The 25668-nt window shown below is 37.3% G+C and overlaps 3 protein-coding genes and 2 non-coding genes across 6 annotated transcripts in view; 1 reads left to right on the top strand and 4 right to left on the bottom strand.

Annotated features, from left to right (window-relative positions):
* LOC119727646 (neurobeachin-like) overlaps nucleotides 1–10479 on the bottom strand; it is a 69809-nt gene extending 59330 nt beyond the window's left edge. For both annotated transcript variants that reach the window (XM_038199629.1, XM_038199630.1), the window contains exon 1: nucleotides 10120–10479. In XM_038199629.1, coding sequence (XP_038055557.1) covers nucleotides 10120–10311 — 192 coding nt within the window. In that variant the 5' untranslated portion in view covers nucleotides 10312–10479. The remainder of the gene's footprint in view (nucleotides 1–10119) is intronic.
* A 400-nt stretch (nucleotides 10480–10879) lies between these two features.
* On the bottom strand, nucleotides 10880–10951 carry Trnaw-cca. Its single transcript has one exon. It is a non-coding gene; the product is annotated as a tRNA-Trp (tRNA).
* A 1923-nt stretch (nucleotides 10952–12874) lies between these two features.
* Trnaw-cca lies at nucleotides 12875–12946 on the bottom strand. Its single transcript has one exon. It is a non-coding gene; the product is annotated as a tRNA-Trp (tRNA).
* A 393-nt stretch (nucleotides 12947–13339) lies between these two features.
* LOC119727643 (ubiquitin-conjugating enzyme E2 A) lies at nucleotides 13340–17041 on the top strand. Its single transcript, XM_038199627.1, has 6 exons — nucleotides 13340–13539; nucleotides 14488–14568; nucleotides 14895–14920; nucleotides 15232–15321; nucleotides 15611–15699; nucleotides 16178–17041. The coding sequence occupies exons 1-6, from the start codon at nucleotides 13496–13498 to the stop codon at nucleotides 16304–16306; spliced, it is 459 nt and encodes a 152-aa protein (XP_038055555.1). The 5' UTR covers nucleotides 13340–13495; the 3' UTR covers nucleotides 16307–17041.
* A 399-nt stretch (nucleotides 17042–17440) lies between these two features.
* Nucleotides 17441–25656, bottom strand: LOC119727644 (ufm1-specific protease 2-like). Its single transcript, XM_038199628.1, has 13 exons — nucleotides 25564–25656; nucleotides 24948–25125; nucleotides 24422–24519; nucleotides 23892–24108; nucleotides 22980–23233; nucleotides 22674–22764; nucleotides 22269–22426; nucleotides 21759–21861; nucleotides 21146–21292; nucleotides 20368–20645; nucleotides 19987–20089; nucleotides 19556–19680; nucleotides 17441–19253 (listed from the first exon to the last, which is right to left on the bottom strand). Exons 1-13 carry the CDS (start codon nucleotides 25639–25641, stop codon nucleotides 19167–19169), a joined length of 1917 nt encoding a protein of 638 aa, XP_038055556.1. The 5' UTR covers nucleotides 25642–25656; the 3' UTR covers nucleotides 17441–19166.
* Nucleotides 25657–25668: the final 12 nt, after the last annotated feature.

Here is a 25668-nt window from a genome sequence, read left to right as displayed (position 1 = left end):
TCACAGAAGTTCACTCTAAGCATAGCTCCATGCTCTAAGCTAACTAATTTACCGGTAACTACAAAAAAAGGCCATCAAAATAAACTTCTGTTGGCTTGGCTGTCTTTGGCAAAACGTTTTTGATCCGTAAATCTCACGTTACAAGAAAAGGACATCAAAATAAACTTCTGTTGGTTTGGCTGTCTTTGGCAATACGTTTTTGATCGGTAAATCTCACGTTACAAGAAAAGGACATGGCGAAACTTGACTCTAACAACAAATCCGTCTGAACATTCCCCTACACCTGCCCCCATCTCATGTCATGCCCAAACAATCGACAGTGAAGATACACACACAACTAAAAACAGGTAACGCAATTGTCCGCAATAACTGTGCACACGTGTCTAATTGGTTTTTCTGGGGCCAAACGTTTGCACTCGGCAACACTGGGCCCCTGTCAGGTATGCATGTCATCCAGTGTAAGTAATACCCATGCCATTTATACTGGGTGAGCCATTACCTGTCCCGTTATTATGACAAGCCAGCGTTGAGGTGCTGCTCCGATTAATATGAAACCCCCTAGGGCGTTACCTAAGTGGTTTGTAACTCAACACCTCCGATCAGACAATACCAGCGCAGATAATATGGAAATTGATGCATTCAGGACAAGTGACAAGAGGTGCAGTGTGGGGATTGAGCCGGAACAATTTCCATTTTTTCAATTATGACAAGTAAATTGCCGCTGGTTATTCTTTTGTTACGTAGGTTTTCAATATGAAATTAATGCAATTGCCTTCTTGTCGTTTGCTTTAAACGTTGGAAAAACCAAGACAGTACCACAATGTGTCTGTTACAGAACTCTGATAGTGCAACCAACAAAAGTGGCAGTTAAATTGATAATTATTTTGTTTTTTTCCTGCAAATGAAAGTTATGAAACCAAGGATTTTGCAACAATGCACAAGCCCTGTACAAGCAGCTCAGAAGCCTGAAAATGAAGACAATGTTCGGTTTTTGAGGTGAGAGGAAAACCTGGAACTCTATTCAAGGAAAAACCTTCGGAATCAGGTAGGGACGGAAGACCCAATCCACAAGTCAGCCTAGGCGGGATTCGAACCCGGGTCACAGGTGACAAAAGTACCACTGCGCCAACCTTTTTTCCCTTAAATAACAAATCATTAAAACTCTGTGGTAAGTACCGGTAGAAGTAAGTGATGTATCAGAGCATTGGCCATGGGAGCAATACAATCTCATGGTGAGATTCGAACCTTCCGCTTTCAAAGGTTCTCCAACAAAACTACAAATCAGCCAAAGTTGCAATGTCACTTTATTGACTATGGCTTAGTCTTTGTCCATTGACCACAATGCTACACCAATCCCTAGCCACTGACACAGAGCCATAGACCTCTGGACCTTTAAACCATTCAACCACAACATCCTACTTAGTGCATGGTCACTGCAAAGTGTGTGACATCACAATCGCAACTGTGTGACATCACAACTGGAATGGGCTCCCCTCCCGAAAATCATTCATCCAAGGAAGAATTAAATACCTTAAGCTTACTGAGCTGGAACATTGTCTGATCATACAACATGTACATGCACACGTGTACACTATGAAGTAAATAAAATTACAATGTATACAAAATGTACAGTCAATGTTCAATGGGCATTCCAGTGGAAAATATTAAAGTCTGCCATCAGCAGCACAAAGCACTTAATAATGCTTAAACCAAACAGTTTACATGCATATTGGAAAGGTATTCTCCGGTATGTTATTATGAAAAGCTCTATGTGTACATGTATGAACCATTTAAATAGTTTGTGACGGCCAAAAAAGGTTAAAATCTTGTACCTCAAGGCTTTCTTGAATGTGGAAGATCCTATTTGGAAGCCAAATGTATATGTACATGTACTGGTACTCGTCAATTTTACATTTGTGTTTCGGGTTTTTCAAAGCATGTTTACCTTGAATAATTTCCCTTCCAAATTGGTGCGAAAAAATATATATCTAGTGAAACTGTGTCATGTCAGTGTCTCGTAAAGTGCTCTCTCCACAATTTGGGTGAGGCTCTCTACAAACCATGTTTTTGCTCATATGAATAAATGGGTCTAATTTTGAATAGCGGTGAGGACTGTTGAAAAGCACCGGAGATGCACTTAATGGCTTTCCACAGCACAATGTTTGAAACCACTCAAGGCAGTGAATATTCCCCGGCCTCAAGTGATCTACCCCTCGTAACCACACTCAGTAACTCAACATACAGCCAGTACATTTTTCATTACTATTAAAGATACATGATGGGTAAATGGTATCGACAAACTGGCCAAAGAAAAAAAAAACCATATGTACGTACATGCAAAGTTTCAACCAGACTTGTTGTTCCCTATTTACATATAAAATCACCTTTAAGATGACGTCATCATGATGTCCATCTTTGCGGCGCATCTTTGCTATGGTCTTTGTCTTTGTCAAGTTTCAAAGGAATAAAGTTTTATGTCCAAAATGATGGGCAGAACAAACGTGTACAAAGTATGAGGGATCTGTCATAGAAGAACAAAAAGAAACCGGAAGAAGAAAAAATCTGAAAAAAAATAAAGGCTTTCCCCTGCAACTTAGTAGAAAAGCCCATAAAAACGCAGGAGTACAGTTGCAGGCCTCAGAGGTGATATTCTGTCATGGTCTAAGCCTCAGAGATTCCCTTTGAAATATGCACGTACGGATATTTGATTTACAAGTGACCAAGCGCCTTCAAGACAGAAACAAAAAAACCTTCAGGAGACCCTCTCATCGTCCAGCCAATTTTTGACATTCTACTTGTTTTTTCTAAACCCTGGCTGGCAAACCCTGACTCGTGCCCATTAGTCTTATAAATCACCCTGTGTGGCTCTTCAAATATAGTGAGAGTTAGGAAAAACAGCAAGAATCTACAATTCCAAATACACTGCTGTTTAGACAAGCTCCCAGAACTGGGTTTACTCAAGACTCATGTGCAGTGAATTCAGTGGAGAGATGTGTGCCACTTGCACAGTCTTCAGATACAATGTACAAATTTATGAAGGGGCTAGATCTTTGCATTCACAGTCATATGCCATAATGTACGTTTGGTATGTGTACACCTTCAAAAATTGTACATACCCGGTATTATGTACACATATATGTACATGTCTGGCTGATGATTTTTCATTTCACCAAAAAAAAAAGAAAAATGTACATTTGTAAATGATGAGTACTAGTAGTGCAACCAATATTTTTACATCACATGTAAATTACAATTGTTTTGCTGTTCATACTTGGTCTTACTGTTTTTCTCTGGCATTGTCCTTTTTACTAATCTGTAATTGGAATGTTTAATTTTATGTAATTTTTTTATACATGTAAATGTGTGTACTATTTTTAATATTCCTTCTAAAATCAATGTCTTTTTATAACTAAACCATTTTTAATTTATTGTCCAGTAATTTATATTGCTTTATTGTTTTAATCCACGGCCCCTCGTGGAGAACAGTTCTTAGATAACTGATGGGGCTGCCCCAGTGAAATCAATGGAATAAATACAAATTAAAAAGTGGAAATTATAAATGCATCTTTTCTAAAGTTACTTCAACAGAAAATTGTTATTTTGTTCAAGTGGAAACTCATTGGCTGTTATGCTGTGACAATCTAAAGCAGATTAGGCGTGACAAATAATCTGAAAAATAAAATAAAAATTGTTTTAAATATTACTATTTTATAGTTAGTTGGTTTATCCATCCTTCCCTAGTTCCGTTTTTTTTTCTTTGATTCATTAAATACACAATACATACAATTAAATCAAATGCTAGTAATTTTAAGCTCCACTCAGCCAACACAAAAAAAACTCTCCCGCAAATTTATCCGAAATAATTTTCACAAGAGACAGGAGGCCTCTGATGCAAAAACCCACAATGCACATGAATGCGTCCCAGACCCGTACGGTACATGCGTTGCTGTTATGATCCTTGCCTTCAAATCAAATCATACGGACTCGCACAGTATTATTAAATCAAAAATAGCTCTACCACGGATAATTCTCCACAAAAATATGCACGCAAATTTTCTACGCAGGGATTATATTTTTCATGCTTTTCATGCTTCTCATGCTAACGAGGGGACACTATATTCAGAACATTTACAGATTACAGTCATGTTGCATACATGTATCTTGACTTAAAAACACTTCAATTTTTGTTGGGGGTTTTAGTTTTAAACCACTGACTAAAAATCTTATCGCTTGCACAAGGTCCAGGGTGAGTTTAAAAAAAGCAAAACCTAAACCCAAAGAAATATATTTCATATTTTAAAAAAATATGTAGCACCAAAAATAACTATGACTTTTACATGAAAAAATTACTTCAATTGCTCAATCCGTTCAAATTACCATTGAAACAAAATGACCTTAAAATGTGTTTCGTTCAAAAATGCAATTTCAAGAATTGTCGTTACAATTGTCTTTAAACATCACCAGTGATAAAACCTCAGTTTAAAAGTAAAAAATATTCAACAAAGACTATTTGAAGGCCTGTCTTTAAAAAAAAGTGGATTTTATAAATCCTATTGTAAGCAAAAGCAGGGTTGTTACAGTTGTTGAAACAAGTGTTCCAAGTCATTTATTCTGTGTTAGTTTAAATGTTCACTTATCAATTGCTGACTTATTGTGTGTTTTGACAGCACTCAACAGCTCGCTTTTTGCGAGTCAAAATTTTGACCCCCAAAATTCGTTCTCGCATGGTTCTCGCAAGAATAACACAAAAACACCCAGTTTTAAAGGATGGTTGTGTGGACGTTCAGGTACTTACAATGTTAAAGGATCCTTTTAATCAACATCGTTTGCTTAAAACACGTTTTGTAACCCAATCATAAATTAGCTACATGTACATTCCAGGACATACAAGAACATGTAATGTTCCTTGAATGTCACCATACACTTATCAACTGCTAAAGAACAGTAACTGAAATCTGCAAGTCTATTACCGCCCTGAATCCGTCAAACTCCTCTTTGCCAAAGTGGAGGAATTTGGAGGATTGAGGTTACATGGCAAAGGTGCATTACTGATTTCGTACAGGATCCACTTTGTCAAGGTCTTGGGCCGGGCCTTGTGTTATTTTTGCTCAGCCATAGATATAGGCCTGAATTATGCGTGAAATCCTCCGTACTGCTCCAGGATGTCACTGGCCAAGCCTCAACATATTGACAGTCACTGCCGCAGGATTTTGCAGGATTCAGGCAGTGGTCACCCCTCCACAGACCATATTCAAGAAAAAGGAATTTGCAGGATTGAGGCTATTTTTCCCTAAGGCCAATTGGAGGATTTTGCAGGATTGAGGCTTCATCCTAGCAGAAACGCCTCAGGAGTTGGGGTTAATATCCCATTAATTTATTTTGGCACCGACACTGTAAACCCATCCAATGTGAGATAAATCTCAACAAAACATTTAAAAGGATGCTTTAATAATTAGGGCCTACTGTTTTAACTGGATTTCATTCACTTTCATACAAAGGTAGTGTGCACACAGTCAGACTGAGACCCAGACACTGACCATGCACAAACCATAAATTATCAATATCTACATTATGTATAATCCAAAGCTGTTTACTTATTTAGGAACAAATTACATGTACATGTACGCCTCAATAAATCACACGCCTACCATGTTACAATACTGTATAAAAAAAATTGGATGACCGATCACCCAATTAGACTGGTGCTTCTGATAAGTGCTTTCTTTTGTCAAAAGCCTCTTGACAGTTGCCAAGGTAACGTTGCATCCTGGACTACAGCCATTGGTCCTTCTATTGTAATCGGAATGTTCTTGTCAGCTTGGGTTACTAAATCCATCGTATTGCGTTTCTTTGTTGATGGACTGACCAGAAACGTGAGTTGGCAAATTAAAAGTGGGCAAGGATGTCCTAACAAGAGTGAGGTTTTTGTTTCGTTTTTTTGGGCCGAGAGATATCGTAGGTCAGCCCTCATCTTTTAGTAATTAATTCCTTAAAATTAATGTAATTTATGTACTTTAATTTCATAGCGTTTAGGCATTTCAATGACACTTTTTCTCTTTCTGAGTCAAATATTTTTAAAAAATCTTTTGGGATTATGCTTAATTGCAATGCACATTGTATTGGAACGATATTGACTAAATCCTTTTCTCTAGTCTCTAAGAAAAGACTAAAGGTTAATTTACAACAACTGTTTACAAAAAAAATTTAAACTGTCTAATTTTATTTACACGATTTGGATCATCTAAACCATAGAACAATTACCACATCCGTACTTTTCAAACACCATGGCAATGTGTATTTGGATGTTTAATTAAGTACATTTAGATGATATGCATACATTAATGAAGCAAGTATGCTGATGTAAAATGACATTGCTCCAAAAAAACCTGCTCAAAACAGGGTTTTTTTGTAAAATTAGAAAAACATCTTATTTCAAGAAAACTGTTGTCTCACTCCATGGAAATATTTTTTAGGGAGTGCAACAAGAAAATTTTTCTTGAAACATTTATTTTCTTAAACTAACATTTAAGAAAATCATTTTTAGAACTGAATGCTTACAGCCAGTGGTCGATTTAGAGGTTTTTTTTGCACAGATGCATGTTACTTGGCTCTGTGGATGTAAAATTTTGCCTGTGCATGTAAAATTTTCTGTTTTTCAGCCCATTTTCAAGGAAAACCTTCAGTTGTGCATGTAACTGTTATTTTCTAAATCGAACCCTGCTTACAGCACATGTACATTCTTCCGTAAGCATTTTTCCCCTTACCGGTATTTTTTTAAGACCACATTTAATTTTCCACATAATTTAAACTGCTGAGCTTTTTATGTGGCCTAGGCATCCTACCGTATGTACACTGTACATATATCTGATCCTCATTATCAAAGCCAACTGATTAAGTGGCGACATTCGGCACGACCACAGCCACCAAGCACTGCACAAAATCAATAATATCGTTCTCGACCTTTTTGCACGATGCGCTGATGAAACGACAGACATGAACAATGCCATCGCAGTGAAAAACACTGTCTGACTGTGCATGTACCGGTTCACGTGTACAAGTGTACTTGAGCGCTAATTACTAATTAATAATTTGGCCTCAATTTTTTTCTCAGGAATTCCTATTTTCCCGGTGGCGTATACCTTGTCATGTAAAGGTCGGTTTGCATTCATGGTTGCCAAGGTAACAATCATCATTAAACATGAGTTGGGAAGTAATGGTCAGTAAATAATTGACAAGAAACTTGCTCCCAGAGTGCAGTACAATAAATGAGGATTACTACAAGAATTGACAATTACAGAGAAATAGGGATTCATTGGGATGAAGGACGAAACGTGGAATATACACATGTAGACAATTATAGGAAAATGGAGAATATTCAGAATACCCTTGATAAATAATGAGTATGATATTTTCAGTCTTTGAGGGTAACACTTGAAATATTGACTTTATGGAGGGTTATTTCACAATAATTTGGGATTATTATTCGATTTTGAATGGACATGATGGGCATTTATTGAGTAAAGGATTGTTTACAAAAATAATTGACGATCCAAACCTGTTCTTTTTTCCCCCTTTTAATTTCATGTAATGATGTTGGCATATGAAGATTAAGTTTGAGTTTCGATCAGGAAAGTTAATTTCATATGCAGTGGCTGGTTATGTACTTGTACATTGCATGTCTATTGTATACATCAATACATTTCATTTGTACAAACATGTTGATCTTAAATACATGGGAAAAAACTTTTCAGAGATTGGTGGGTTGACAGTTAGACAGCAATTTGCATACAGCTGTGATTTCTAGGCAAACTGAATTGCAAAGAAAATGCTCTGACTTGTAATGCTCTGACTTGTAATGCTCTAACAACTGAAGTAATTGGTGCTCCCCACACAATTGCTCACACAACCGCTCACAAATCCATGTACTTTTAAACCACTAAGCAGCTTAGTAGGCTGATTATCCCATTTAATCTCCCTGTACAGGATTAAATGAGATTACTGGTGAATGAAATGGTGAACAGATGGTAGTTAATTAGATTCCAGAGCTGTAGTATTGGGAAAGTATTTGATTATTAGTGTGCCTTTGCTCTGGAGTAATTCCTAACAGTTTTAGCCCTAACTCCACAGGCCCTTCTTATGCTCCTCAATCCTCCAAAATTAATGTTTCCACTTATAAATGTTCAAATGAAAGATACCCAGCGCCTCAATCCTTCAAAATCGTCAGGCAGTCCTGCCTCAAAAAAATGCATTCATCATCAATCCTCCAAAATCCTCCTCCTTTTCAAACACCATTCATCCTCAATCCCCCAAAATCCTCATCATGTGCTTCAACACCATTCATCCTCAATCCTCAAATATCCTCATGAATGTTTCTCAAATACCATTCATCCTCAATCCTCCAAAACCACCACAAGGATTTTGGAGGATTGAGGTGGGTTAGGGTTCTGTTTGATGGGAGAATTTTGTAATTTGACCATGTTTCTTATATTGTGGAATGCAAATGAATAATAATTCACACAGTACTTTTCACAGCTGAAAAAAAGGTCTGTCCTTAGATTTCATTCTTGAACAGGCAGTTCTGATATTATTTACCGTTGTAAAAGCTCTCATCCTAATGATCTAGTATTAACCGAAGACGGAGTTGATTGCAGTCATTTTATATTTAGGTGCTGAAATTGATCATGTTTAAACCTTATCCTGTGGTGTTTTTTTTGGGGGGGGGTGCACTATACAAAAGACATATACCACCTGTTGGATGAAGAAAACTTTGAAACTCATACAATGTATTTATTCATTTATTATGTATCTGTTTTTGCAGATGAGCTACTTGCAGCACAGGGTTCAGGGGTCAACACAGTAACAAATAATGAACAGATGAATGCGTTGTAATACCATGTTTAGAATGAAAGTACCACAACTAAATAAGTAATATTTCTAGTAAAATGCCAAAATAGACATAATTTTACTTCAACATAGCAACTTCAGGCCTCACAGCACCCCTCTTCATCAATTTTTTTTTAAAGGTTTCGAAAATCAAAATTTAGGCTTTTAAAGAGTTTGAAGCGCTAAAATATAGGCATTAATACAATGTAGGTGTTTTAGAATGCAAAATCATGCAATATTCCAGTATGAAATAGCAGAAATATGGCAAATTGCTTACCGCAAGTTCTCCACACTAGATAAAGTTACCAATTTCATGCAACTGCCAAATTCTGAAAAACTTGTAACAAATCTTAGAGAGGTAGGCCTATATTGACAACAACATGATTATTTTGGAATAACGATAACTAAACTGTGCTTTTGGGGGGCAAACTGATTCTTAAAATTTTCTTTAAAATTGTTGAAATTTCGTCAGAATGAAAATATAGGTTAGTATAGGTTATACATGAAGGTTACTTTAAACAAAAATACATCGTTACATGTAAAATAGGCTCCCTAGTTGATGTACTATAGGTTAATATTGACTTAAAGGTTTCGCTATGAGGCCTGCTACATGTACTTCAATTTGGCTATTCATAAGGCAAAATAAATATAGTTCTACTTCCTGTTACCCTACCTACCCTATTTTGACAGCCCCTACCCTAGTTATTTTTTTTGGGGGGGGGGGGGGGGAAATGAGGGAAAAAATCCAAAAACAATCGATTACTACATTTTACCCTTGACTACACGCGGACACCTCCATATGATCGTACACAAAAAAAATTGCCTAAAAAAAAATTCCCTACCTAGTATTCCTAACCCTATTTCATGTATTTTCAAATACCATGTAATCGGAAGCAGAAATTTTTAATTTTTTTTGGCCTAAGATGAAGTTGGTTGTTTGTACAATACAAATGTTCATAATTTTATTGCGAGGAATGGTAGGACTATCATTTTTTTTCTCATTAACATAACAATCAGTTAGAGTTAGGGCCTACAATATGTTTGACAATCAATTTTTTTTTCTGTAAAATAGAAAGAAAAAAAACCTGCTTTAAAATAAATAGGCTACTGTCAAAACAACACAAAATAGACACAAATATTTATTATTATTTTTATTTACCGGTTGACAAGGGCGCTTTTTTCAAGTAGGCCTAGCGCCTGAAACTTACATATTACTCTTTTAACTTTTATACTTACAAGATTGAGCACAGTGTCGACCACATCCCTGTTGGAAATCTCCCCTACTTCGATGAGACCAATCAACACACCAAATTTCATTTTGGTCGTGCCGCTCCCATTCACCATGTTTACGGTAGGACTGGCAGGCGTAACTCCTTTCGAATCTTCCTTCGTTTCTGGCAAGTCGCCAGCTTGAGCCTCGGCTGCCATTACAATAAATTCCTTTAATTCGCTATTTCAGAAGTGAAAACAGGGGCTAACCTCGAAGAACAGACCTGCAAATTGAATATTTCCGACCGATGAACATTGCAGAAAATTCTCATCTGCACAGGGCTGCCATCTTGGCCGTAGGAATATTCCCAGGTGCTCGACGTTATTTCACTGTCTCGTTTGTTTTGTATTCGGTTGGCCAAGCCCCCTGCCGGATACCAACAAATGAATATTTCTGGTGTTTTTGTAGGGCGCCACCAATAGGGCATACATTTCATATCGCTTGAAAAAAAAATTAACTAAACAACGTTCAGCCTATTAAATCGATAATAATTGGATATAAGTAATCAACATTAACTTCTTGACACTTATTGCTTAAATTCAGCAACCCTGTTCCAAGTTACATACACTGACACATCAAATAAGACTAAAGAGCTGAATTTAATGGCTTCTAAAAAAGAGAAATGGGAAAGAAAATGATTTAACTAGTCATAAATGTTGTAATTGATTGGATCGATTACTGTACGGGAAGAACACAAAAACTCTTCTTTGCAAAAAAAATACAGTCTGACCCTGACGTGATTCGAACACGCAACCTTCTGATCTGGAGTCAGACGCGCTACCGTTGCGCCACAGAGCCAATGTTAGCAATTGAGGAAATTCCATGACATATTAACGTTGCAATGAAGTAGTCTCTTTTCGAGCCGTTTAATTCCACGATCCCGTGCACAAATAGATGAATTGAATTGTGTATTAAAGCTCATGATTAAAGTAGCAAATAACAGATACATCGGTTCGGATGATTTGTTATGATCGACTTAATGTGTGCAGTTGTACTTTGACTGGCGTTTATGTGGCTACTTTGACCGAATAACTTATTAATTAAATGGCATGACATGAGACTCAGACTATACTTGGCACATAGATCCCCCCCCCCAATTGAAAAAAGGTTTTTTCACCCAGGATAACTTTTTTTTTAAGTTTTTTTTTCCGCTCATGGTGACTTGGCCATAATTTGAAGTTAGAACATTAGGTTTTATTTAATTTCAGTAATGAAACATTTATAGATTTGTATTTTAATTAAGTTTTTTTTTCTTATTTTTTAAAATCTAAATATGCACATTATTTAAAATCATAAGTCCCCAAAAAAATATAATTCTGCTTCCGGTTACCCTACCAACCCTACTTTGACAGCTCCTAGCCAAATTGTTTTTGGGGAAAAGGGAGAAAAACCCCGAAACCCCAAAATTAAATACTACCTTTTAACCCTTTACTTAACTCAGATTGATGATCACACACAGAAAATTGCCAAAAAATCCCTACCAACCTACCTACCTAGCCTATTTTCAAATGTCCTCATGACTTTGTATGTAATCGTAAGCAGATCAGACAGTGGCGCACCCACGATTTGGTTTGGGGCCGGGGGGGGGGGGCTCGATTTTTTTTTCAGAAAATGTTGCCCAAAATTTCTGGCCGCAGACAAAAATTGGAGGTTTTTCTCGGGGGGGGGGGGGGGGGGGAGGTGGACTATTTTGACATTGGTCAAGCGCCACTTACACCCCATTTTATTAACCCTAAAGGGGCTGGGTTATTTTGATCATCTCTCAGCCGGGGGGGGGCGGATTCGGCCCCCCCCCCCCCATGATCTCGGCCATCGAGTGACGAAAAATTTTGAAACTCGGCACATGCATAGAGCAACTCTTCCTAAACATACCCAAGAAATTTCATGACTATAGGTCAAAGGGTTTTGGAATTATGGCTAATTAATTATTCATATGTATGAATGGCAATTCTGCTCTGTGTACACGACGTATATGCGAAAATTCAGTTTTCACGACGCGTAGCGCCGGAAAATTTTTCGCTACGCGGCAACCCGTGGTCCGATTTTTATGTTTTTGGTATCAAAAGATGCGCAAAGCTCGAGGCTAAAAAGTCATAACAGCTCGGGTCGCGAAAAAAATTTTTTTAGAGGCTATCACGGGAAATGTTGAGGGGGGGGGGCGGATTCCGCCCCCCGGCCCTTTAGGGTTAAGGTAAAATTATGTTAAATTATTAGGTAAAATCGTGGGACTAAAAAAAATTACCCCCCCCCCCCAAAAAAAATTGACAACCTCTTGGGGGGGGGGGGCTCAAGCCGAGGCGCCCCCCCCCCCGGGGGGTGCGCCACTGTAAGCAGAACTATTGTTTTGTGGGGGTCTAAAAATTGAGATTACTTATTGTATAATTCATCCATGTATACACTCAGCCAAAAATGTATTTTGAGTCTCGATCGAGTTTAATATCGCGATTGACCTATCGCCGTTTGCGAGTCGAGATAGCCTGATGAGCCACGCCCCTTAGATAATTAGTTTTTGTACAAAAGTTTTGTCGGTCTCAGATTTTGCGTGTTCCGTGTCCATGTATCAATCATGTAATTGGACAGTATTTCACAAACTGTGTTGACGCGATTTTAACGCGATAGGTAAACTAGAATTGAATAAAACAGAATATTGATGGCCAGTGTTAGCCTTAATCATTATTATTCATCGGTTTAAATAAAAAAATTAAAAAAGGAGAAAAAAATTGACCCCGACGTGATTCGAACACGCAATCTTCTGATCTGGAGTCAGACGCAGTACCATTGTGCTACGGGGCCTTCATGGGTACATCCCTTGTGTAATTTCATTAATATTAAATTGAGAGTAAAATTGTTGATAAAATTATACATGCAATAATCGAAAGTGTTTTCGAGAACCGAAAATTAATTTACACTACAGTCTTCGAAAACGAATCGGAAAAATATCTCTTTTCAGGGGTGAATCCAGGAATTTTTGCAGGGAGGAGGGGGTGTTTCTTCAGCAAATCATTGCTGAAAATTTCATGCAGACAAGTTTTTTAGTAACCGCGGCTGCGCTAAAAAGTAAAAATAAAACATGACGAAATATTTGTCGCCCCCCTTTTTAAAGCTCGGCTTCGTTTCCAATGTGGCTTCATGTGTATGTGTACCGATTAGCAGACAAGAGAGGGCGCAATAAAAGACGAGACGTCATGGTTAAATTTAGTGACGTCAGCTTTGACAACACTATAGTGTAGGAGTGCATTTCTGGTTCGGGAGATCCCGGCATATTCTTGATTTTTCCTTGTCATACCGGACGATTTCCGAGTATAAATCAGATATCAGGGTTGGGGTTATTGTTTAATTAAAATGTCTACTCCGGCAAGGAGGCGTTTAATGAGAGATTTCAGAAAGTAAGTATCATTTTGTAAAGTGTCTTCAGACTGAACCGGTCAACAATAATTATAACGATGATTTACATAGCACTGTAGCACAGTGTAATCGTGCGGTATATCAAAATGGCGTCGAACTCTAAATACATTTGGAATGAGTTTGCAGTTAATTTTCATAGTCGAATTGTGGGCCTTAATTAAATTTGAGGTAAAACTGTAGTTAAGGACACCCTGTATTAATATTTACTAGTTCCTTCCAAAAAGAATGACTTTTGTTTTGCAAACTAAAATAGTAAAAGTAAAATGACTGTTTTTGTTGAAAGTCTTTTGCAATTTGCCATGATTGCTGCCTAAAAAAAGCAGTTCTTTTTATTTAGATTAGGGTATTTTGTTTATGATCAGTCCTTGTTGCGTAATTTTGTAGGACGAAAACGACTTTCTTTCCTGTAGCTGTTTTAGCGGTTAGAAACGTGTGAGTCACAGTAGTTCAGACCATTTTCTTCCTCTCAAAGTTTTACCCCATTCATTAAATTTCTCTCATAAACCCTGCCCTCTTTCTACAAAATAAAAAGCCTGTTCAACATCGTTTCTTCGCGAATTAGTATTACATTAAGTGACTTTTCCTGCTGGTATCATCGCCAACTCTAAGGCCTAAGTCATGAAACATAAGATTAAGAGTGGGTTTTCGTTCTCATGTGGACAAATGATGGACATGATAAAACGAGGTCAAACTAAAAAAAATCATAGTTCAAAAGTCATGTCACAAGTAATATAAACAGTGAAATGAAATGACTTTGTAACTGTTCATTTTGAATAGTTTGTGACTTGACAACTGAATTTCACAACTTGCCACAACAGTCAACTGTACAGTGTTCCATCTGCTGGTTCAGTTTTTCAGGCTCTCTGGGCCTCTCGATGAAACTGACAATAACTATGTATTCCTCACTTTCATTTGTCATAAATGAACAGACTACAAGAAGACCCCCCAGCTGGCGTGAGCGGTGCACCCTCAGAAAATAATATTATGATATGGAATGCTGTTATATTTGGGTAAGTTGTCTATATTTGAGACCAAACCCCAAGCCTTTCGCTTTGCTACAAACCTTCCCAAACTCTCAAAAATCCTACAATGTTAAGGAAACCTTTGAAAGGGCCTATGAAATGGGGGAAAAAAAGTTTTACCTACGTCCATTGTGCTTAAATTTACCTCCTCCAAATCATTTGATAGTTTTTATAAAGATTTGGGAGACAGTGGGGGTAAAATGCTAAGTCTGTATTTCCATAAACTCACAAAATTGCATTTTTATTGTCGAGTAGTTTTCTGAATTCTTATAAGTAATTGTTCTTCTTTGTCTTGCTTCATTTTCTTTTATCAGGCCAGCAGACACACCTTTTGAAGATGGTAAGCATTCTGTTATTTGTTTTCATTAAAATAAAATGCACTTTATAAGTGGTCTGCTGCCGAGTGTCACATATTGAGTTTGTTGTTCCAAGGCAGCAAAACTTTTTATAGTTCTAAAATTGAAACAAATGTATTCATTGATAATCACTACATTGAATAATCAATACAAATATCAATATTAAAAAATGGTTTCATGTAGTCCTGTATCATGCAAAAACGAGTCTTGGATTTTAGCAGATTTCTAGATCTTAAGGTTGAAGAGACTGCAAATTGAAAACATGAAATTATTTGTAACATTTTTCACCTTACAGGTACTTTCAAGTTGATGATTGAATTCACAGAAGAATACCCAAACAAACCTCCAAATGTCAGATTTATTTCTAAGATGTTTCATCCTAATGGTAAGTTGTTGTTATTTATTTTCATAACAGAAAAAATCACTTTTCTAAGCATAAGACTGATGAGTTGATACATTTATGTAGGCGGTGTTTACTTTCCCATATGAAGCCAGCTTGGAGGCAGCTGTTTTGTAGTCATGGAATTCCCTTGATTCGAACCTCAGCCCCACCAATCACAACTCCATTAAACTAACCGGTACCCATTTGTCTCCCACATTCTTCATTTGCTTCACTGTAATATTGATATGATTATTAATACCATTTGGCATTCCTCAATTTTTTAATCTTGCAGTATATGCAGATGGTGGTATTTGTCTTGATATTCTCCAAAATCGTTGGAGTCCGACCTACGACGTGTCTGCAATATTAACTTCAATACAGGTATGCTTGTTCCAAACACTCTCTACTCTTCTGCAACTGTCTCTCTTACATGATACTGTTACCCAATCACAAGGCATATTTTTGTATTAGGTTCAGTGCCCTTGATAGCGAGCGCACAAACTTTGACAGGCCCAGGCACTCTGAAATGTAATCGACCATGTGGACCATTGCCAATGCTCATAGTTTCAAAGTAAACCTCTTGTATAAAAGGTGTCTTGACCAAGTTTCACATACAGTGTCCCATGGTGGGGTTCGAACCTGCTCTCAATTGTAAGAATGTAAATCAATCTCTCTAACAAGCCACCTTACCATAATGGTATTTCAAGCAAGTTTCGGTGGGGAATCGAACCCTCAACTTCGTGCCAAATTTTACTGTACACAAGTCTCAACGTACATCAGTCTAGCAAACCATTTTGCTCTCACAAGACTTTTGATCAATATATTTTGTCCTCATTAATTTTTTTCAATTGTCTCTCAGTCATTACTTGACGAGCCCAACCCCAATAGTCCCGCCAACAGCCAGGCGGCCCAACTTTACCAAGAGAACCGACGGGAGTACGAGAAGAAAGTCGCTGCCATATGTGAACAAAGCTGGCAGAATCTTTGACCCGGTAATCCTCCACGATCATCTCCATCAACCCCCCTCGTAATGAAGCACCAGTTATTAGTCTGGTCCCTCATCTAGTCCCTAGACTCCCCCAAACATTTGTCACATCTTCCTCCTTATGTAAGTAGATGTAAACAAGACATTTTTCATAAGAAAGCAGAAAAACCACAAATTGTTACTTTGTGTGGAGACGAATTCTGCAAAGAGGTTTTTGTGATGAAAACGGTCACTGGTTGAGGCTAGGAGTATTTTGACTGAACCAAAAATGTAGCGGGTTTAAGGTGCGAAAAAAAGAAGTAAAAATTAATGCTTTACAAAGTTTTTGACTAATTTTCGTTTTTTTTTTTATTTCTTTTTGTTGCTGGGTACAAATGTTTTATTATGTAATATAAAGAAATTATGTCATCTCTTGCACACTGTGGAAGTGTAAGATTCCAAATAATTAGTGTGTATTCGATTGCTCGCGTAATATACCTGGGATAAGTTTCCAAGCGTATAAATGAACCTCAAGTAAGATGTAAATTCCGTGTTTTCCCAACTTAAATGAAGGAATCAAAGTTTTGTGTTGCAATTTATTATGCTTTGTAACACCACATGACGAAACATCACATTCAAGAAAGCTGCAGAACTTTTGTTGTTCGAACAAGAGCATTGTGATACTTTGTAGAAGATACATTTGGGGATGTTCTGTGTCCAATTTGATGATCACTAGCATCAAACCTCACATGTACTTAACCATCAAATGCTCCCTGCTTATCGTTTGTATACATCATGTATACATGGTGCATACAATTTGTATACATTGTGTTAAACATACAGGCTTGACACCTGCACTGTGGATGCTTAGGTATTGCTGGTAAACTTTAAATCTACACTTACGTCATGTCGTCATAATAAAACCACAAAATTGCCCCTAAACATGAGATGTTCACATTTCTCTGCCTTTTGTTGGTGATCTTTGGCGGATCATGCACATCTAAATTTGCACAAATGCACTTAAAAATTGAATCTTTCTACAAAGGTAACATAATAAGGTAGTCTATTGATATTTTGAATATTTGAAGGCTACTTTTGATTTCCACCACCCTAAAAACAAAAAGCAAAAGCAAAAGAAAAGAACACAACACAGTGGTGTTAAGAGTCCTCCACAAATAATTTAATAAAACAAAAAAAATGTAAGTTATTTAAAATTTTGCTATGATTATTAAAATTTGTTAAACAGTGAATCAGTGTACATCTTGTTTGGCTAGAAAGTAGAACAAGAGAACGAGATGTAAAAAACACACAAAGAAATTGATTTTATGCCCCAGTCCCGTGCTGAAATTAGTGGAGTGTATTTGATACGCGGTGTGTGTTACTTTGTAAAACAAACGAAAATCAAAGGGGAATATTGTTTTTCTGATTTCATTAATTTCTCTATACATATACGAATGTTTATTGTTAAAACATGATTTAATTTTTTCTTTCCCAGTATTCTTCTGTTTTTCATTTATGAAGAGATAAAAGTACATACATGCATTACGAAAATTATTAAAGTGAGGTCAGGGATAATGTGCTAAACAAAGTACCAGCCTCCAATAATACAATTGTGTGGTTGTGGCTGGTAACCAAAGCCACTGCTCACGCAGCATGAACATTTTACCAATGAAAAATAACCAAATATGTGATTTTGCTTATAATAGGGGAAAAAATCATACTTGGTGACTTCAGAAAAGGTGATCCTCATTAACATTTTATTATCATGTCCCCAGTTGTCTAAATCCTGTAAATGTTAAGTTGATATGTGACCATATTTTATTGAAACAGAAAATGTGGCTTGTGTCTGGAAGATAAATAAGTCTTCATTTTGTGGATTTTTTTTTCTTTTTGCTTAATTTTTGTACAGTAAATCTTGGAGACAAAGTGTGTCCAGTTGTCTAGCACGCAAGACACACGTGTAAAGGGGGAATAACTGTATCCAAGTTGTTATTTATATTAACCTCTGTATGTAGGTATCGACTTGTAATTATGAAATAAAAACATTTCAACAAAAGTGTAAAATAAACAGAGAATTTGAGTTGTTTTTCCTTTTCTGCATTGTTAAGGCTTGCCTAAAGTGTGGTTGAGAAATACGGTTGATAAAAATGCAAAATGAAAGGAACACCAAAAAAAGCGTGGCGATGACTGAATAAAACTTAGCTGAAATAAAACCCAGATTTAAAAGAAACTTGAAGTTGCATGCTCAAATTTAAGAACAAAAAGTTCCAAAATGTGTCTCCCTCGTGCAATGCTATCGAATCAACTTGTGCATTTCAAATGACATGATAATTGTGGTGTTGAAGTGGAATTGCAATGAATACAATTGAGAATGAAATTACCACTGGCATTTTAACATATGTGCAAATGAGAATATAATCAACCTTTTACTAGATTACTTTGTTATTCTGATTCCGTTAACTGTCAGCAGTTCCAATAAATCGGGTGCCAGGTACCTTGATTTGTTGTTAGTGAACCAATGTTTAACCAAATAAAATCCCTGTAAAAGAGTCTGGAAACTAGACCAAGTTATTACGTACTTGTTCAATATTCACCATTTTGGGTAGCTGTCTTTATTTTCTTCCATAAACACTCAGTGAAGCTATAGATGCAAAATAGTCAGGTGCCATGTAATGTGATGACAAACACAATATCTTTGCCAATATGCCTTCTGGGTATAAGATCACTATGGCGACAATATGGCTGTACTCTTGTCATATGAAATAAGCTCACAAGGACTTTTCTGGAATAAAGTAAAAGATAATTGGCCCTAATCGGCAAGGCAAAGTTGGGCTAGAAAGAAAAAGAAAGAATAGACCTTCTTTATGTACAAAATGAAGTTTTGTTAAAACTCAATTGGTCTTTGAGGCATACACATGTTGTAGTAAGCAGTCTGGTCCCAGAAGTCAACACCTTTCCAACCACACCAGCCCTGCATGGGAATAGGAACAATAAAAGACCTCAGGGTACCATTCAATTATTTCAGAATTGGCCAGAGTTTGTAGGATGAATGTGATGACGCTGTGCTTGTGTTCTTGAGCAGTACACTTTATCACAATGGTCATTCTCAACCAAGACGAATACTGCCATTTATTTTGGGAACCTATTTTTGATATCCTGTCTCATCCCCTTGTCCAATTCTAATTGGCAAATTCCCATCAAGTAGTTTTGAAGTTGTAAAATTTGACAAAAACAAACTGGTCAAAAACAAAAAAAATTGTTGAAAACTCTCACCTTATCCTGAATGACCTTTAAGTCCTCACTGCCGGTGTAATGAGGATCCAGAATAAGAAACTTGATATCGCCTGAAGTCTCGCTGAAGTCCACACCAAGGATGGTATGGGCCAAAACACCCCCACCTAAAACCATAGAACGTGAAAAAAATAAAACTAGGATCTAAAGCAAACTTCCAAATTGTGTCTACACATTTTAGAAGATTGTCTTTTTCCTTTCCAATTGAGTATTAAAGTTTTGATCTCCACACAAGAATTTTCCGTACCTAAAATACAAGCAAGAGTTCCGTTCTTCTTCAGTAGGATCCTCGGTCAAAAATTTCAGATCCAGAAAATTCTTGTGTTGAGATCAAACGTTTGAACTCAATTGGTATCTTAATACCAACACAGATTTTTGTTGTCAATATGTCGTTCAGTTTATTTTTGCTTTACCTATCATGACCGGCGTGCCTTGTGTCTGGAAGTGAAGGGCTAACTCCCTCCCCTTGCTAGCAATCTCCGCCCCTGAATTGACGTACAGCAGCTTACTACTAACCTGAGGAGAAAAAGAAAGCAAAATGAAAGAAAAGTCTAAAAAAAAATCTCAAGTGAAAGCAAGGGTTTTTCCTTTCTAAAACTCTTTTCTATCTTTATTTTGGTTTTTTGGGGGAGCAACATTGGGGGGAGGGGAACGGGAAGTATCAACAGAGGCCTTTGCCACAGTTTATTTAAATTTCTTACTACTGTGACTTGACTTCAAAATAAAATAAAAACATTTGTGATGAACTTGTGATTGACGTATGACGGCAAGACCACAACTCCGAGACCACTCACCGCAAAGAGTTGATTGAGCACAGTGCTGACCTCAAACGACCCGATCCACTGCCTGGAGCCCACAAAGTTAGCCGGCTTGTCACCGACGTCTACCAGCGCCTGCTGTATCTCCCTATGGGAGGGGACAGGCCGCTCCGTGTACCCCTGATGCCTGAACCAGGACACGAGGGTCTGCAGGGAGCGGTAGGCACATCCCCATTTGTCATCGTTGAAATGGTCCTGCATGTAATGGTGGTAGGTGTAGGTGCCCTGCACCAAGGATGTCCGACCGTTTTCCACTGAAAGAAAGGAAACGGTGTTACAAGAGTACAATCAGTTCTGCAAGAATATCTTGAGACATTGAAAAGTTTGAAGAATATTTAGGATTCTCTGAGACATCCAATTTCTTTTTCAGTACTTATTCATTTATTTATTTATTTATTTATTTGGAGGGGGTAATAGCCAGAAAATAAAAGTCACACTTGTAAAAACCATAATATCAATGGCATATACAAAAACAGAATTTTGATTAAAAATATATTTAATTAACCCCAACTCCCTAGTGTCTTTTACCAAGTACTGGACTAATTCCGCCGAAATCCATCACTGACCCTGCTTCACATAATGCATTCGGACCAAAGCCGCTTAAATCCACCACAAGACCACCACTACTACAGGTGGATCTTGATGGACTTGGTACTCATGGCTTGCCTACCAAAACCCCCAAAATGGGAAAATGGATTTTGATGGATTTGGTGTGGTTAGGGTTAAACAAAAAATTCTTTGAATAGTCATATACCTCCAGACGGTGGTAGGCCTATGTGTGTGTTCATCAGGTAACCTCCGTTCTTGGCAGTCGTAGGGAATGAATATGCATTAGCTCTTCTAAACACAGGTCTGTCCCACGGCAGCAGGAATCGGTTGTGAAGACTTCGCCGTGCGGATTCTGAAAAAGAAGGCAATCAAATGATAACTGCAAGAATTTTTATTAACAAGTTCAGATGCGTTCCAAGAGCACAACAAATCCGAAATTGAAATACTAAGCAAGGATGGGTGGTTGAAGTTACCACAATAACATTTTTAAAAACACTTTACGAAAAACTGTTTTCTCATGCTAACTATAAGAGTTTGAGTGTAAGGCCACAAAAAATAGTCCTGCTTCAGATTACATGGCATTTGAAAATAGGGCAGGTAGGTATTAAGGAAAAACATTTTTTTTTGGGCCACTTTTGTTTGTGTATGATCATATGGAGATGTCTGTGTGTTGTTTAGAGTAAAAGGTAGAAATTAATGGTTTTGGGTGTTTTTTCTAATTTTTCCCATAAAAAAATTAGGGTAGGGGCTGTCAGAATAGGGTAGGTAGGGAAACCAGAAGCAGAACTATTTTTGTTTTGGCGTAAGTGTTAACTTACCTAGTTTGTCGTCTGGCAAGTCTGCAGGGTAAACAACGGTAATCAGGTTTGGAATTTGCGGCAATTTGAAGTGGTAGGGTCTGGGTACACTTAGACCACACTCCTGAAATTGATTAACAAAAAAAATAAAAAAATTATCACATACTGATTATCTATTGTTAATGAACAGTAAAACATTTATGAAAGTAACAGTCTTTAAACTTTGCTAAGGATTAAGAAAATGTCAATCTAAAACAGATAATGGCATACATATCAGATAAATTAGAACAAAAATACTAAAAAAAATTAAAACTTCAAATGTGTATATGTACTATAATTGACAAGTGGTCCGAAGCAACCGTACAAACACATAGTTTGTATATATCACAAATACAGTATTTTATTCTGCATCCATGGTATTTTCCACATATTTTCAGAACACCAAATTACAGATTTTTGGATGATCTGATTTTCTACAGGACTAAAAAGAAATTTACAAGTTCAGATCATCAACTACATGCTCTCAACTACCTTGAAGTGGTCTTTCAAACATTGTTCCATTGCACGTAGTTGGCGACACACTCCATCTGACAAGAGTTTTCCTAATGTAACAGCTAATGTGGTCCTGTGCACAATCACTGGTACATCGATGGGTAGAACCATACTGGACCGCCTGCATTCTTCATTATCTATGAAAGTCAGACAAAAAAATTGAATAAACAAATACACAACTGATAATAGTTTGTTCAAAAGACAGGACAGTTCTAACAGACACACTAGAATCACTGAAATGAGTTTGAGATGGTTCGTTTCAAGTATTCTACTCATTAGGAGATGCAAAGTTAGCTTGCCTAAGGGTAGCTGTAAACTCCATGTAACAGAAGATTTAGTGACCAGACTAAGTCAGCAAACCAATTATCCACATTCAGAACTCACATATTTGATAGTGCACAAAGGGAACCAGACCAGCGGATCCCTCCTGTTCTTCATCCAGACTTAATCTGAACAGCAGTTGAACATCCAGGACCTGAAATGAAATAAAACAGAGAAATGTTGGGGTTTGCATTAAAAGCAGATGTGTATGAAATTTTTGAGAATCGTATCATGGAATGTTGAGTTCAAATGCCCTCAACGTGCAGTTCTTTTTTTTAGCCACCTAAGGATTTACAAAGTTGAGCCCAAGAATTCCTCATCAGTTCAAATCCATGATTTGAATATGCAAATCACCCATATGCAAATTACCTGATTTGCATTCTTGTCTTCCTTTTTAACCTTCTTCCCTCCCTTCACAGCTGGTGCACCAAACCCGTCGTCTTCCTCCTGTATGTGCCTGCAGATGTCCCTGGCTTGGCTATCCCTGTTCAGGGGCCCTGCTGTGATGTCACTGCTGCTTGCTCCAATCAGAATGGTTGTCTTTTGGAAGTGATACAAGGCTGTGAATGATTGGACCCTGTTGCAGAGGCTGGTGAACTTCTGAGTGAGGGCTTCCTGCAAATCTGTCAGTACAGCGATGACAAAAAAATATAACAAATAAGTTTTGTGAACTTTTTTTGTTGTTCAAAAACTATTTATCAATTCTTAAAGGGAAGATACAACATTTGCAAACATCAAAAAACAAAATGATCAAATTATCATGAAATACATTATTGGACTGTTAGGGAATGACAGTCTAACAGCATCCTGTAAAATCATGGCTCCTGGTGTGCTGACATTTTCAAGAATAGTGGTATTTTTCCAACGCTGGTCGGCCGACCAGCGTTGGAGAAAACTGACTTTTTTCAAAAACCGCCCCTAATTTGTCATATTTAGTTATTCCGCATTTTGTTTGCAATTGATTACACACCTGTGAAGGGGTAAAAGCCTGCTAGACTGATTCTCTGCACTTACAATTTCCCAAAGTCTATAAATTGCTCCGTTTCATCTTATGTTGGGTCAGGGAACCAGACTACAAGAACATGATTGGTTTTCATGGTTTTTCCAGCATCTACGAGCCCAAAACTTGAAACACGCAGCAAATGTTGTACATTCCCTTTAAAGAAAGAAATTTGACTGTTTTGCAAAAACAATAAAAGCAAAAAAAGCGTACGAAAACTAAAAAAAAATAAACTAACGTCCAACATTACCTCACTCAAAAAACAACTTTTTTTTTTTTACCTTTGTCATCATGATAAATAACGTTTAGCGTGAGGTTTCCTTGCACTCTAAATGTCATCAAATCAGTCTCCTGAGTTCCCATGTCGTTTCCAAATCGGACTTGGCAAGGACTGGCCTCAGCAGTGTTGACATCATACAGGTAAAAACAGTCTGGAACTAATGCTGGCTGATCTTTATGGATCTGTGCGATGATCAACTTGTCTGTGTTGAGGGTAGTCTGAAATATGAAACAGATTTAACAATAATTGTTATTTTGCATCAGGACAGACCACACTCTTGTTACAATCATCATCATCACAATTTATTCTCCAGGTATTTGGGGGTTAGTGATAAGGACAGTAAAAAGGCATCTCTAGGGCAGGTAAAAGCAAAGAGAGCTACAAGTACTTGCTTATTGGGAATTTGAAATTCAATCTCTCGTGTCCCCCTTCCTTGAAAAAATGCTAAAGATATCAGTAGTGTGTCAGTAGTGCTATTCCCGTTTCTCAAAACAGATCAAGATCTGAAAACAATTAACAAGAAAATCCTACCTTTATCGTTTCATCTATGAATTCTTTACAACACTGGGTGACACTCTTGGGGCTGGGTGATGTTGATGACATGAAATACAAGCCACATACATTAATTCCTGCAAAATAAAAAATAAATACAAGGTTTATTGATTCAAATCCGGTTTCTTATAAAAAAAAAATATGCAAGCAGTTGTTTACCAATACAGGCTTGTGCTTCTTCAAATTTGCAAATTTCGAAGTTGCAAGTTGCAAATACTATGGCAAAACTTGCCACTGCATACCTGTCTCATGTCAAATTTAGTTACAGTGAAATCTCGATAAGTCAAACTCTGATAACTCAAAACAACTGTTTAGTCAAATAAAGAATCCATTGCCTTCAGCAGTCTAACAATAATATACAACCCTGCTTAACTGAAAACTCTGCCAAAGTCATATTTTGAACCTGTTCCCTTGAGGTTTGACTTGTCGAGATTTCACTGTATAAAAAAACTTTAACAAATTAAACAAAACAATGAATCACTGCTCATAATAACAATGAACCTACCTACAGGAAGATGACAATGTAGTTTTTCCAGTTCATTATTTAAATCTGCTGTGTTTGTCAAATCACATGATTTGTCGACAGCCGAGCACATGAGAAGAGTGGTATGACCTTCATGGGATACGCCCAGCAAAAAGCCACTTGCTTCCTTTGCTGGTTCATTTAGAACACGATTTATTGGCTGGAAATCAAGAAAAAATAATTCCAATATTTCATTTTCAAAGTGTGATTGAAGTATAAAAAATGGTACGAACAGATTTTGACTATTGTGGGAAAAATGCGTCGTGGTCTGTAAGTACGTGTAGTACATGCAACAGAAGCGTGGTACCGTACACCATGTTTTGCGTACAGGTGGAATCATCAGACAGGTCTGCATGCCGTCGCGTACGCCGCCCTATATACCGCGCCATGGAGGAAGGCCGCGCTTACCGCGCTGTCATGGACGCGACGTCACATACCGTCAGTCATGTCGGTATTGAAAATTAACTTCAAAGTTCTCGCATGAAAATAAATCATAAATGTATTGTTTCGATATTTATTACATCCCTGTACTTTAATCCGATCTCCCCATTGCAAAATCAGTAGTAAATATGACATTGAAATAACACAATATGCTTACGTTCACGATCCCGTCTTGCGAAACCAACACCATGGGGGCCGCCATCTTGGTATTTAATGCTAAACTCCCAAAATGCATCTGTGATCCGGCGACTAACATTTTATT

Source organism: Patiria miniata, unplaced genomic scaffold (genome assembly GCF_015706575.1).
Source record: "Patiria miniata isolate m_02_andy unplaced genomic scaffold, ASM1570657v1 HiC_scaffold_20, whole genome shotgun sequence".
Taxonomy (NCBI): domain Eukaryota; kingdom Metazoa; phylum Echinodermata; class Asteroidea; order Valvatida; family Asterinidae; genus Patiria; species Patiria miniata.
Note: the sequence above shows the minus strand (reverse complement) of the source record. Positions and strands in the feature narration are given on the sequence as shown.